The sequence below is a fragment of the Mizuhopecten yessoensis genome, unplaced genomic scaffold (genome assembly GCF_002113885.1).
Source record: "Mizuhopecten yessoensis strain PY_sf001 unplaced genomic scaffold, ASM211388v2 scaffold10643, whole genome shotgun sequence".
In the NCBI taxonomy this organism is placed as follows: domain Eukaryota; kingdom Metazoa; phylum Mollusca; class Bivalvia; order Pectinida; family Pectinidae; genus Mizuhopecten; species Mizuhopecten yessoensis.
Genome location: NW_018408649.1, coordinates 172,020 through 187,482, shown reverse-complemented (window position 1 = coordinate 187,482; position 15,463 = coordinate 172,020). Strand labels below are relative to the sequence as shown.

General features: G+C 39.2%; 1 protein-coding gene across 1 annotated transcript in view; it reads right to left on the bottom strand.

Annotated features, from left to right (window-relative positions):
* Positions 1-15,463, bottom strand: part of LOC110461635 (mannosyl-oligosaccharide 1,2-alpha-mannosidase IA-like) — a 47,730-nt gene that overhangs the window by 29,315 nt on the left and 2,952 nt on the right. Inside the window, exons 2-4 of the mRNA XM_021515189.1 lie at positions 8,895-9,110; positions 5,184-5,264; positions 4,960-5,054 (exon numbers count right to left, since the gene is read on the bottom strand). Of these exons, the coding sequence (XP_021370864.1) occupies positions 4,960-5,054; positions 5,184-5,264; positions 8,895-9,110 (392 nt within the window). The remainder of the gene's footprint in view (positions 1-4,959; positions 5,055-5,183; positions 5,265-8,894; positions 9,111-15,463) is intronic.

Below are 15,463 nucleotides of genomic sequence, written 5' to 3'. Positions count from 1 at the left end.
CCTTTATATAGACAACACTACATCATACAGTAACACACCCACCTTTATATAGACAACACTACATCATACAGTAACACACCCTCCTTTATATAGACAACACTACATCATACAGTAACACACCAACCTTTATATAGACAACACTACATCATACAGTAACACACCCTCCTTTATATGTTGATATGTTTAGACAAACATGACTTTTTTACCTTAGAGAAACATTGCACCAGATTACTAGTTTAAGCATTACACATCAATGGTGACAGTCCTGGGATGCAGCACTGAGCTACACAATAATCGGGCCAGTCCAGTATAGTAGGGATAGTCTAGCTACACATTAATCAGGCCAGTCCGGGGTAGTAGGGATAGTCTAGCTACACATTAATCGGGCCAGTCCAGGGTAGTAGGGCTAGTCTAGAGCTACACATTAATCGGGCCAGTCCTGGGTAGTAGGGATAGTCTAGAACTACACATTAATCAGGCCCGTCCTGGGTAGTACTAGGGATAGTCTAGAGCTACACATTAATCGGGCCAGTCCTGGGCAGTAGGGATAGTCTAGCTACACATTAATCGGGCCAGTCCAGGGTAGTAGGGATAGTCAAGAGCAACACATAAATTTGGCCAGTCCTGGGTAATGGGGATAGTCTAGCTGCACTTTAATCGACCCAGTCCTGGGTAGTAGGGATAGTCTAGCTACACATTAATCAGGCCAGTCCTGGGTAGTAGGGATAGTCTAGCTACACATTAATCAGGCCAGTCCTGGGTAGTAGGGATAGTCTAGCTACACATTAATCAGGCCAGTCCTGGGTAGTAGGGATAGTCTAGCTACACATTAATCAGGCCAGTCCTGGGTAGTAGGGATAGTCTAGCTACACATTAATCAGGCCAGTCCTGGGTAGTAGGGATAGTCTAGCTACACATTAATCAGGCCAGTCCTGGGGAGTAGGGATAGTCTAGCTACACATTAATCAGGCCAGTCCTGGGTAGTAGGGATAGTCTAGCTACACATTAATCAGGCCAGTCCTGGGTAGTAGGGATAGTCTAGCTACACATTAATCAGGCCAGTCCTGGGTAGTAGGGATAGTCTAGCTACACATTAATCAGGCCAGTCCTGGGTAGTAGGGATAGTCTAGCTACACATTAATCAGGCCAGTCCTGGGTAGTAGGGATAGTCTAGCTACACATTAATCAGGCCAGTCCTGGGTAGTAGGGATAGTCTAGCTACACATTAATCAGGCCAGTCCTGGGTAGTAGGGATAGTCTAGCTACACATTAATCAGGCCAGTCCTGGGTAGTAGGGATAGTCTAGCTACACATTAATCAGGCCAGTCCTGGGTAGTAGGGATAGTCTAGCTACACATTAATCAGGCCAGTCCTGGGTAGTAGGGATAGTCTAGCTACACATTAATCAGGCCAGTCCTGGGTAGTAGGGATAGTCTAGCTACACATTAATCAGGCCAGTCCTGGGTAGTAGGGATAGTCTAGCTACACATTAATCAGGCCAGTCCTGGGTAGTAGGGATAGTCTAGCTACACATTAATCAGGCCAGTCCTGGGTAGTAGGGATAGTCTAGCTACACATTAATCAGGCCAGTCCTGGGTAGTAGGGATAGTCTAGCTACACATTAATCAGGCCAGTCCTGGGTAGTAGGGATAGTCTAGCTACACATTAATCAGGCCAGTCCTGGGTAGTAGGGATAGTCTAGCTACACATTAATCAGGCCAGTCCTGGGTAGTAGGGATAGTCTAGCTACACATTAATCAGGCCAGTCCTGGGTAGTAGGGATAGTCTAGCTACACATTAATCAGGCCAGTCCTGGGTAGTAGGGATAGTCTAGCTACACATTAATCAGGCCAGTCCTGGGTAGTAGGGATAGTCTAGCTACACATTAATCAGGCCAGTCCTGGGTAGTAGGGATAGTCTAGCTACACATTAATCAGGCCAGTCCTGGGTAGTAGGGATAGTCTAGCTACACATTAATCAGGCCAGTCCTGGGTAGTAGGGATAGTCTAGCTACACATTAATCAGGCCAGTCCTGGGTAGTAGGGATAGTCTAGCTACACATTAATCAGGCCAGTCCTGGGTAGTAGGGATAGTCTAGCTACACATTAATCAGGCCAGTCCTGGGTAGTAGGGATAGTCTAGCTACACATTAATCAGGCCAGTCCTGGGTAGTAGGGATAGTCTAGCTACACATTAATCAGGCCAGTCCTGGGTAGTAGGGATAGTCTAGCTACACATTAATCAGGCCAGTCCTGGGTAGTAGGGATAGTCTAGCTACACATTAATCGGGCCAGTCCTGGGTAGTAGGGATAGTCTAGCTACACATTAATCGGGCCAGTCCTGGGTAGTAGGGATAGTCTAGCTACACATTAATCGGGCCAGTCCTGGGTAGTAGGGATAGTCTAGCTACACATTAATCAGGCCAGTCCTGGGTAGTAGGGATAGTATAGCTACACATTAATCAGGCCAGTCCTGGGAAGTAGGGATAGTCTAGCTACACATTAATCAGGCCAGTCCTGGGTAGTAGGGATAGTCTAGAGCTACACATTAATTGGGCCAGTCCTGGGTAGTAGGGATAGTCTAGCTACACATTAATCGGGCCAGTCCTTGGTAGTAGGGATAGTCTAGCTACACATTAATCGGGCCAGTCCTGGGTAGTAGGGATAGTCTAGTTACACATTAATCGGGCCAGTCCTGGGTAGTAGGGATAGTCTAGCTACACATTAATCCGGCCAGTCCAGGATAGTAGGGATAGTCTAGCTACACATTAATCAGGCCATTCCTTGATAGTAGGGATAGTCTAGCTACACATTAATCAGGCCAGTCCTTGGTAGTAGGGATAGTCTAGCTACACATTAATCGGGCCAGTCCTGGGTAGTACTAGGGATAGTCTATCTACACATTAATCGGGCCAGTCCAGGATAGTAGGGACAGTCTAGCTACACATTAATCAGGCCAGTCCGGGGTAGTAGGGATAGTCTAGTTACACATTAATCGGGCCAGTCCTGGGTAGTACTAGGGATAGTCTAGCTACACATTAATCGGGCCAGTCCAGGATAGTAGGGATAGTCTAGCTACACATTAATCAGGCCAGTCCTGGGTAGTAGGGATAGTCTAGCTACACATTAATCGGGCCAGTCCTGGGTAGTAGGGATAGTCTAGTTACACATTAATCGGGCCAGTCCTGGGAAGTACTAGGGATAGTCTAGCTACACATTAATCGGCCCAGTCCAGGATAGTAGGGATAGTCTAGCTACAGTAGGGATAGTCTAGAGCTACACATTAATCAGGCCAGTCCTGGGTAGTAGGGATAGTCTAGCTACACATTAATTGGGCCAGTCCTTGGGAGTAGGGATAGTCTAGCTACACATTAATCAGGCCGGTCCTAGGTAGTAGGGATAGTCTAGCTACACATTAATCAGGCCAGTCCTGGGTAGTAGGGATAGTCTACCTACACATTAATCAGGCCAGTCGTGGGAAGTAGGGATAGTCTAGCTACACATTAATCGGGCCAGTCCAAGATAGTAGGGATAGTCTAGCTACACATTAATCGGGCCAGTCCTAGGTAGTAGGGATAGTCTACCTACACATTAATCAGGCCAGTCCTGGGAAGTAGGGATAGTCTAGCTACACATTAATCGGACCAGTCCTGGGTCGTAGGGATAGTCTAGTTACACATTAATCAGGCCAGTCCTGGGTAGTACTAGGGATAGTCTAGAGCTACACATTAATCAGGCCAGTCCTGGATAGTAGGGATAGTCTAGCTACACATTAATCGGGCCAGTCCTGGGGAGTAGGGTTAGTCTAGCTACACATTAATCGGGCCAGTCCTGGGTAGTAGGGATAGTCTAGCTACACATTAATCAGGCCAGTCCTGGGTAGTAGGGATAGTCTAGCTACACATTAATCGGGCCAGTCCTGGGTAGTAGGGATAGTCTAGCTACACATTAATCAGGCCAGTCCTGGGTAGTAGGGATAGTCTAGCTACACATTAATCAGGCCAGTCCTGGGTAGTAGGGATAGTCTAGCTACACATTAATCAGGCCAGTCCTGGGTAGTAGGGATAGTCTAGCTACACATTAATCAGGCCAGTCCTGGGTAGTAGGGATAGTCTAGCTACACATTAATCAGGCCAGTCCTGGGTAGTAGGGATAGTCTAGCTACACATTAATCAGGCCAGTCCTGGGTAGTAGGGATAGTCTAGCTACACATTAATCAGGCCAGTCCTGGGTAGTAGGGATAGTCTAGCTACACATTAATCAGGCCAGTCCTGGGTAGTAGGGATAGTCTAGCTACACATTAATCAGGCCAGTCCTGGGTAGTAGGGATAGTCTAGCTACACATTAATCAGGCCAGTCCTGGGTAGTAGGGATAGTCTAGCTACACATTAATCAGGCCAGTCCTGGGTAGTAGGGATAGTCTAGCTACACATTAATCAGGCCAGTCCTGGGTAGTAGAGATAGTCTAGCTACACATTAATCAGGCCAGTCCTGGGTAGTAGGGATAGTCTAGAGCTACACATTAATCGGGCCAGTCCGGGGTAGTAGGGATAGTCTAGCTACACATTAATCAGGCCAGTCCTGGGTAGTAGGGTTAGTCTAGACATAAAAACACTGCTTTCAGCTTAAGCAGATGGAAGTGTACGTGTTAAAAATGTCAATTTCTTACTGCATTTCATGGGTATACTTCTTTCTTTCTACACAGGAGTTCTGGTTTTTGGTTTCTCGAAGAACAGAATTTCAAAGGAAACATAGCAATAGAAGTAACTCTGTATTATCTCTATACCTTTACTTATGCATGTGTGACAATTAAAGAGCTTTGGTGCCCGAAAGTTACGCTAATATCAAAAGCAACAGTGATCTGAGCATTGGGACCCGGAAACACAAACTCATACTTGACATATGTATTGACTTTGTTCAGAAATAAAGTTGGTAGGTCTAACATACTTGATATACTTACGTTTTTGTATTGACCATAGACTGAGGTATGCCTGTTGCTGTTTTAAAGGCAGGCAACAGCTTGTCAGCAACGTTCTTAGCTTTAGTCTTGTATATCTGTAATAGACAAAAAAAGTCTGTGATATTTGTTTTCAATCCTCATCAGTGAATATATAGCTGTGTATACTTTAAACATTTCGCACGCTACAGTTTCTGTCAGTAAATCATCACCAGTTACATACATACCTGGTCCCCAGTCAACCCATACAGCGACAGTAGTCCACCCACAAATCTGATGTTGGTCTCAAATACAGACAGCTCAGTCGCCTACAAGAAGAAAAAACAAATGATTAGCTAACATTACAATGAAGGATTTTGAAAGTTTAAGACAAGCATGACTCTACTGTCTAGATTTTTGTAAGTTTAAGACATGACTCTACTGTCTAGATTTTTGTAAGTTTAAGACATGACTCTACTGTCTAGATTTTTGTAAGTTTAAGACATGACTCTACTGTCTAGATTTTTGTAAGTTTAAGACATGACTCTACTGTCTAGATTTTTGTAAGTTTAAGACATGACTCTACTGTCTAGATTTTTGTAAGTTTAAGACATGACTCTACTGTCTAGGTTTTTGACATATCAAAAGGTTGTGGAATGTTATGGCCTCATAAAAAGTATAAATTCAGCTCACCAATCATATTGGCTTAATGATGCTATCTTTCCTGGTACAGATTTTTTCAAACCGAATGCATAAGATGCCCAAACATAGCAACAAAATTGCATTGCTATACAGAAATAGCCAAATATGATGTTTTAAGACATTTAGCAATCAGAAATGAAAACCACTTCATGCGAAAACCAAACATTTCTTGCTACGAATGAACACAGGTATGAAAATGTTAAAGCATGCCAAATATTTCTTTGGTTTATGAAATTGAAAAGCATTAAGTAAATTTGCTTCAAAATGGCCTAGTTTAAAAGCACACAATAGACGAAATTCACACATTTTATTATGAAATATGCCTATTTATACCTATTTTTGATAAGCTATATCTCCTATACTAGTTATAAATTGAATTTGAAATGTCATGTTTGCGTACTTCTTTTATCCAAAATTACGAATATAACAACTAATTCTAAATCCATGGTGAGGCCAGTAATGACACTTAATGCCCTGGGCCCGTTACTTTATAATATTCAGAAGAGCATAAATATCTGAATAGGTTTTAGACAAGATTGCTTTTTTTACCATTAGACATGCCTGACTTTACTGTACAAGTTTAAGACAAGCATGACTTTTTACATTTAGACAAACACGACTTTACTGTTCAAGTTTAAGACAAGCATGACTTTTTACATTTAGACATGAATGACTTTACTGTACAAGTTTAATACAAGCATGACTTTTTTACATTTAGACAAAAATGACTTTACTGTACAAGTTTAAGACAATCATGACTTTTTACATTTAGACATGCATGACTTTACTGTATAAGTTTTAGACATGCATGACTTTACTGTATTAGTTTTAAACATGCATGACTTGGTCGATGACATCAAATGCAAGCTGACAAGTCCAGCATGACAAGCACCACTCTGCACTTGTTATCCAATGCAGAAGCTATATCACTATGTACACGTAGGAGGGCCGTCTCAGTAGAGTGTCCCATGCGGTAGGCCGATTGCATGTTGTTATTGAGACTGTTTGCATGGAGATGAACCTCTAAACACGAGGACAGACCTTCTCTAAGATCTTAGACAGAAAAGGCAGATTTGAAACAGGGCGGTAGTTTTTCAACTCCTCCTTGTCCATTCCAGGCTTCTTTAACAATGGTCTGACATGTGCCTTCTTGAAACATAATGGAACCTTTGAATCAGCAAATGATTTTTTTTGTATGACTTAACTGTATAAGTTTAAGACAAGCATAGATTTTTACCTTTAGACATAACTGACTTTACTGTACAAGTTTTAGACAAGCATGGTAAGTTTAAGAGAAGCATGGTAAGTTTAAGAGAAGCATGACTTTTTGACCTTTAGACATGGCTGACTTTACTGTATAAATTTAAGACAAGCATGACTTTTTACCTTTAGACAAGCATGACTTTTTGACCTTTATTTAGACATGCCTGACTTTAGTGTATAAGTTTAAGACAAGCATGACTTTTTAACCTTAGACAAACATGACATCAGATTAGTAGACTAACACATAACACATGAATCGTGACAGTCCTAAACTACACATTAATTATGCCAGCCCTGGGGAGTAGTAATAGGCCAGAGCTACACATCCATGGCCCATCAATTGATGGATCAGTTACACTAACTATTATTCCAAATTCACACCCAATCAATATCTAGTCTGATTGCTCTGTCCCATCTCCTCCCCAGGAGGGTTAGGCCCTGTACAGGACAACAAATTGAAATGTACCAGTGTTATATACATCAGACAGGGCTACCGTCATCAACATCTTCTACTTCACTGACCAAGCATAGGTAATCCTGAATGGCTGTGTATGTACAGCTGTACAATTGACCATGTCAGACAATAAAATTGTATATATACTGTACACCAACAGTCACCAGATATTATATCTACCACTCCTTATACACTACCACGGATAAACGACAGCACACTCTCATACTGCAAAATGAGAAATTATTGCCACAGCAAAACTTTCACCGTCCATCATTAGGCTTCATTTATCCTGACAGCAAATATTAAAACCCAACATACTATCTATGGTCATTACATGTGAAAGACAAGATTAATGCTGTACCAATACAGACTTTACCAGTGAAAGACAAAGTTAATGCTGTACCAATACAGATTTTACCAGTGAAAGGCAAAATTAATGCTGTACCAATACAGACTTTACCAGTGAAAGGCAAAGTTAATGCTGTACCAATATAGATTTTACCAGTGAAAGACAAAGTTAATGCTGTACCAATACAGACTTTACATGTGAAAGACAAAGTTAATGCTGTACCAATACAGATTTTACCAGTGAAAGGCAAAATTAATGCTGTACCAAAACAGATTTTACCAGTGAAAGGCAAGGTTAATGCTGTACCAATGTAGATTTTACCAGTGAAAGGCAAAGTTAATGCTGTACCAATGTAGATTTTACCAGTGAAAGGCAAAGTTAATGCTGTACCAATGTAGATTTTACCAGTGAAAGACAAAGTTAATGTTGTACCAATACAGACTTTACATGTGAAAGACAAAGTTAATGCTGTACAAATACAGATTTTACCAGTGAAAGGCAAGATTAATGCTGTACCAATACAGACTTTACCAGTGAAAGGCAAAATTAATGCTGTACCAATACAGACTTTACTAGTGAAAGACAAAGTTAATGCTGTACCAATACAGATTTTACCCGTGAAAGACAAGATTAATGCTGTACCAATACAGATTTTACCAGTGAAAGACAAAGTTAATGCTGTACCAATACAGACTTTACCAGTGAAAGACAAAGTTAATGCTGTACCAATACAGATTTTACCAGTGAAAGACAAAGTTAATGCTGTACCAGTACAGACTTGATAACAGGTAAATCCACTGATTGAACCTTCTCATAAAAATCCTTCAACTCAAAACTATAATCAGAATGAACTCTGACCCTTAAATCAACAGCAGTGATGAGAATGACCTCTGACCCTTAATTCAACAGCAGTGATAAGAATGACCTCTGACCCTTACATCAAAAGCAGTGATGGAAATGAACTCTGACCCTTACACCAAAAGTATTAATGAGAATGACCTCTGACCCTTACACCAAAAGCATTAGTGAGAATGACCTCTGACCCTTTCACCAAAAGCATTAATGAGAATGACCTCTGACCCTTACACCAAACAGCATTAATGAAAATGAACTCCGAAACTTTCACCAAAAGCAGTGATGAGAATGAACTCTGACCCTTATACATACTGCATGAAGTAGTGTAATACTGACCCCTTCAAATGACAGTGAAGTAGCGATCCAGTCTCTAGCCTTCTTGTACTCGTCCTGTAATCCCATAATGTACAGGGTATCAGCAGCATCAACAATTGTGGCTCCTAGACTCAGTGTCCCAAAGATACTGGCACTGTGGCCTCGTTTAGTAATTGGGCGGAGTTCGTTAGCACCCCAGGAATGCTTCTCATAGTTGTTCCAGGCATGGAGCATCATCTGAAAATACAAAAAATGGTTACTGATTTTTTTTTTTTTTCATATTCTTCTTTTTAAATACTTGATATGCAAAAAAACACTCACTCTATAGTTACTCTACCAATTGATCCTAAAAAATGTACCGCTTAAAGGTTAAACCTGTACTACACAAAGGTCAAACCTGTACTAAACAACTGATGTACCGCTTAAAGGTTAAAGCTGTACTTCACAACTGATGTACCACTTAAAGGTCAAACCTGTACTACACAACTGATGTACCGCTTAAAGGTCAAACCTGTACTACACAAAGGTCAAACCTGTACTACAAAACTGATGTACCGCTTAAAGGTCAAACTTATACTACACAAAGGTCAAACCTGTACTACACAACTGATGTACCGCTTAAAGGTCAAACTTGTACTACACAAAGGTCAAACATGTACTACACAAAGGTCAAACATGTACTACACAACTAATGTACCACTTAAAGGTTAAACCTGTACTTCACAACTGATGTACCGCTTAAAGGTCAAACCTGTACTACACAAAGGTCAAACCTGTACTACACAAAGGTCAAACCTGGACCCGTATTCATGAAAACGTTCTCATGCTCAAGCATGGATTCTGGGCTCAAGTCAGCTTTCTTGTAACCCATCAAAATCACTAGTTTTGCCTCTATCGCAGAGATTTCATCAGGACTTTGGTCTACTAGTCTAGCCTTTATCACAGAGATTTCATCAGGACTTTGGTCTACTAGTTTTGCCTCTATCACAGAGATTTCATCAGGATTTTGGTTTATTAGTTTTGCCTCTATCACAGAGATTTCATCAGGACTTTGGTCTACTAGTTTTGCCTCTATCACAGAGATTTCATCAGGACTTTGGTTTATTAGTTAGTAAACAGGAAATAAGTTGAAAATGTCTCGGCTGATTAGACTTATAGATTACCACATTGTGCTTTCAGGGAATGTCACGAGAACAATTTCCTCATCACCAGCACATGGATGAAATTGGGAGGCCACCACACGTGGACTCGAGATTTCATCCATGTGTGAATGAGGAGATAATTGTTCGAATGACAAACCCTGAAAACACTGTGTGATAAACTGTTTATCAACTATACACTACTACCTACCTACTTTCAAAATGACTTCTATGCTCAATGACAATTCATTGCAAGATCCTCAGTCTGTGATTAATGTAAACAAATAGAAGATTTGTGAGGAGGAGTTCTATGAACCTAAAAACTATGTAGAAAATATTTTTAAAACAATCTTATCATCATTGGCTTCTCCATATTATGCACATTTACGCTTAAAATGGTGTTGTTATCTTCACACAAAAAAAATCATCACTTTATATTGATTTGTTTAATGACAGACTCTTTGCTTACACGGATCACCATTGTGTGGATACTATTTCTGGTTCACGATGTCACCTGGCACGAGCAGATGTTCTTTTTTGAGAAAATATGTTCCCAAGTGGGAAAATCCATTCTCAAGTTGTTCTCAACTTCTTGAGTTTTTTAATAGTGACAACCCACGATAATGAATTTATCACACTACCAGTAGGTGGTATAAACTAGCATATAGATGATATAACATATATATATCATATAATAAGATACTTTCATGGGTGTGTGGGAGATATGGGAATTCCGCCTGAGTGTAATGAATTGTAGATATACCAGATCTAGAGACTTTGTCAAGGGTAGTGTGAACTGCTCCTTCTGTCGGGATCAAACCAGTGACTCCCAGCATCCCAACCTACCCTCCTTCTGTCGGGATCAAACCAGTGACTCCCAGTATCCCAGCCTACCCTCCTTCTGTCGGGATCAAACCAGTGACTTCCAGCATCCCAACCTTCCCTCCTTCTGTCGGGATCTAACCAGTGCCTCCCAGCGTCCAAGCCTACCCTCCTGCTGTCGGGATCAAACCAGGGACTCCCAGCATCCCCGCCTACCCTCCTTCTGTCTGGATCAAACCAGTGACCCCCAGTATCCCAGCCTCCCCTCCTGTCGGGATCAAACCAGTGACTCCCAGCCTACTCTCCTTCTAAATGAATTGAAGGGAGATTTCCTCAAAGGCAAAGTTTGAAGGTGACTGTGATCCTATTGCTCTTAAAACCTGCAACACTACTTACTCTCCCCTTTTTTTAAATGTGAATGTTCACCCTTAACCATCAATTCAACCCCTGTTCTTTAAATCTCGGTCACAACAGGGAGGGCCACAAATACCAATTTGTAACAGGAAGAGCATAGTATACTTGCTTCAATCAGGGATAGAACCAGAAACCCAAAGCTTACCAGTCTGCAGCTATACCAACTGATCTGAAGGGATATTACCACTGTGTAGAAGATGGTCCAGATACTATAAATCAGAAGGATGTCTAGATCTATATGTTGTGAGAAAGTGTTTCTGTCAGCTTCCATGTTGGAGTGTTTGGTTGTAAATCATGACGTCATGTAAATGTCTTCATGGTATAAATGTCATGATTAATGTCACATTTGTAAGATTTTTCTTTCACCCCCATTTTACTGCTTTCTTATCCTTTATATTTCTATGTTAGGTATCGGAGAAATATTTTCCTAACATGTATAGAGTTAAATGTATAAATCCGCTTGCATTTAAGCTTCTGTCCAAACAATTTAAAACACATGTATGTTTCTGTGTAGTATGTGAATTCTAGGCCTTTAGAAGTCACGGTGTACCCCCTCCCCCATTAGTCCAGCCCCTTTCCAGATGTCACTCCTTTTGTACCACATGCTAAATGTGATGCTGTGACTTTATGGTAGGCAGAAAACTTTAGATGTGTTAAATAACTACAGTGCTGTTGACTTCTGATTGAGTAAGACAACATTGGGGTCTACAAACATGTATGTCGCATGTAGTTAAATAATGTATACAGCTGCACCATAGCGTTGTTCTGAAGTTTACAAATGATTTACAACGAGAGATGATGGATTAAGACCATTAGAGTGACTTTATCCTCAAGTATAATATAGGAGTTTAGGGATATTCCCCCACGGCTCATACCTTACAAATAACAAACTAACTTTTCTCAGAACCAAATTCAGAAATAGACTTTTTTGATCAATAAACATTAATTTACATGTAATGATATATAATGTGTGACATTGATTATTGCAACCAGAATCCATTAGGAAATATGTAAAAAATCAAATGACCCCATTAAAAGAAAAAGAAACATTTTCCACAAAAAAGTTTTGATAAACAACACCAATTTTCCAAATAAGAGGTATCTAAATTATGTTTTTCATAATATATAAAGTGTCTGGGTAAACATTATCTAGGATCTAAAAGCTTTGATGTGTTGGGAGTAATTTATTTTCATATACAGTAGAACATTATTTTCATATACAGTAGAACAAAAGGAGTCCTTAAACAACAACATTATAAATATAGTCATATACCTTTTTATCACATAATCGGCCTGTTATCCAGTGAATTCGCCTGTGTAATATTTCTACATATGTCACTAGTGCAATATACCCTGGAGCGTTTTTCATTGGCTGTGCCAGTCAGAAATCGATTGTGACATCATAATATAGACTATGACGTGACGTCATTAATTGTGAATGGCCCAACAAAATGGCTGTCTCCGTTTCATTAAGCACTCTACATTTGGGCTTTAAAACCTGTCAAAATGTAAGTTTTCCGAGTTATGTGATAAAAAGTATCTTAAATTTGTTTTCATTTCATGAGCTTTAATGAAACTCGTCTCGAAGTTTTAGATTTTGCACGCCAAGGCTCGAAAAAATAAAAACTCCTAAGACTCGTTTCATAAAATTTCATATGAAATGAAACTGATTTAAGATCCTATATATAACAATAAAATACTGTCCTACACTTATAAACCAAGAAGTCCTTAAACAACTACATTATAATATATATATATAAAACAATAAAAACTGTCCTACACTTATAAACCAAGGAGTCCTTAAACAACTACAGTATAATATATATATATAAAACAATAAAAACTGTCCTACACTTATAAACCAAGGAGTCCTTAAACAACTACATTATAATATATATATATAAAACAATAAAAACTGTCCTACACTTATAAACCAAGGAGTCCTTAAACAACTACAGTATAATATATATATATAAAACAATAAAAACTGTCCTACACTTATAAACCAAGGAGTCCTTAAACAACTACATTATAATATATATATATAAAACAATAAAAACTGTCCTACACTTATAAACCAAGGAGTCCTTAAACAACTACAGTATAATATATATATATATAAAACAATAAAGACTGTACATGTCCTACACTTATAAACCAAGGAGTCCTTAAACAACTACATTATAATATATATATATAAAACAATAAAGACTGTCCTACACTTATAAACCAAGGAGTCCTTAAACAACTACATTATAATATATATATATAAAACAATAAAGACTGTCCTACACTTATAAACCAAGGAGTCCTTAAACAACTACATTATAATATATATATATAAAACAATAAAGACTGTCCTACACTTATAAACCAAGGAGTCCTTAAACAACTACATTATAATATATATATATAAAACAATAAAGACTGTCCTACACTTATAAACCAAGGAGTCCTTAAACAACTACATTATAATATATATATATAAAACAATAAAGACTGTCCTACACTTATAAACCAAGGAGTCCTTAAACAACTACATTATAATATATATATATAAAACAATAAAAACTGTCCTACACTTATAAACCAAGGAGTCCTTAAACAACTATGACATTTCCTAACCAGACAATAATTACTATCTCCACAGCTGTTTGACATTACCTACATATCGTTTTGCCCTATATAGATATGAAACGCATGCATCAACTATCTGTATATAAATAGCTATATATATAGAGATAGTCCTTGTTTATAAAAATAAATATATATGGAGCTTCATCACGAAAAAAAAAGTTTGACATTAATATACTATATGACGATGACGCTATACCACATGACTGGACAACTGAAGGGCGGGCCTATGTGTTACATTCTATAATTATAATCAAAGTGCCGAGAGTACTCAGGGATGCTGTGTATGAAGGATTCAAATAATGGAATAAAGGAGGTGGTATATCAGTACAGAATGGCAGTAAATAATAAAGAACATGTTCTTGAGTAAGGGTCATAATAGCCCATCCCTTAATCATAATTTTCAATAAAAAGAGGCCCAATGGGCCTGCATCGCTCACCTGGTATTAATCTCACACTTGTAATCTTAAAAGTGGACTAAAATACAGCTACAGACAGAATACCAGTGTTTGATTCATAAGAACTTATTAAAAGATTTAAACATATGACGCCTGTGACCTTGAATGATGAGCAAGGACATTAGGTTGAAAGTGGGTCAAGGTCATTCATTTAAACAAACTTGTCAGCCGCTCATCACAGGATGCTACAGGTCCAATATCAGTACCTTGGGCCTTTTGGTTATTGAGAAGAAGTTGTTTGAATATTTTAAGACATTTGACCCATGAGACCTTGAAAGTGGGTCAAGGTCATTCACTTGGACAAACTTAGTACCCCTTCATCCCAGCATGTTACAGGCCTAATATCAGTACCCTGGGCCTTTTGGTTATTGAGGAGAAGTCGTTAGAAGATTTTAAGACATTTGACTCCTGTGACCTTGAAAGTGGGTCAAGGTGATTCATTTGGACAAACTTGGCAGTCCTTTGTCCCAGCATACTACAGGCCCAATATCAGTACTCTGGGGCTTTTGGTTATTGAGAAGAAGTCTTTTGAAGATTTTAAGACACTTGACCCCTGTGACCTTGAAAGTGGGTCAAGGTCATTCATTTGAACAAACTTGGTAGCCCTTCATCCCAGCATGCTACTGGCCAAATAAAATCAGCCTGGGCCTTTTGGTTATTCAGAAAAGGTTGTTTAAAACAAGAGGCCCAATGGGCCTGCATCGCTCACCTGGTATAAATCTCACACTTGCAACCTTAAAAGTGATCTAAAATAAAGCTACAGGCAAAATATCAGTATTTATGATTAAAGTCATTCAAAAGAACCTGTTAAAAGATTTTAAAACATTTCACCCCTTGAAAGTCGAACAAAGTCATTATGTTGAACAAATTGTATAGCCTTTCATCTCAGTATGCAACTTGCAAAGTATCAACTTCCTGGGACCCATGGTTATTCAGAAGAGGTCGTTTAAAGATTTTAAACAAATTTGACCCCTGTGACCTTGAATATAAGTCAAAGTCATTCACTTTAACAAACATAGTAGTCCTTGATCTGACTAAATATCAACAACCTGAGCCTTTTGGTTATTCAGAACAAGTTGTTTAAATATTTTGAACATATTTGCTCCTTGTGACCTTGAATATG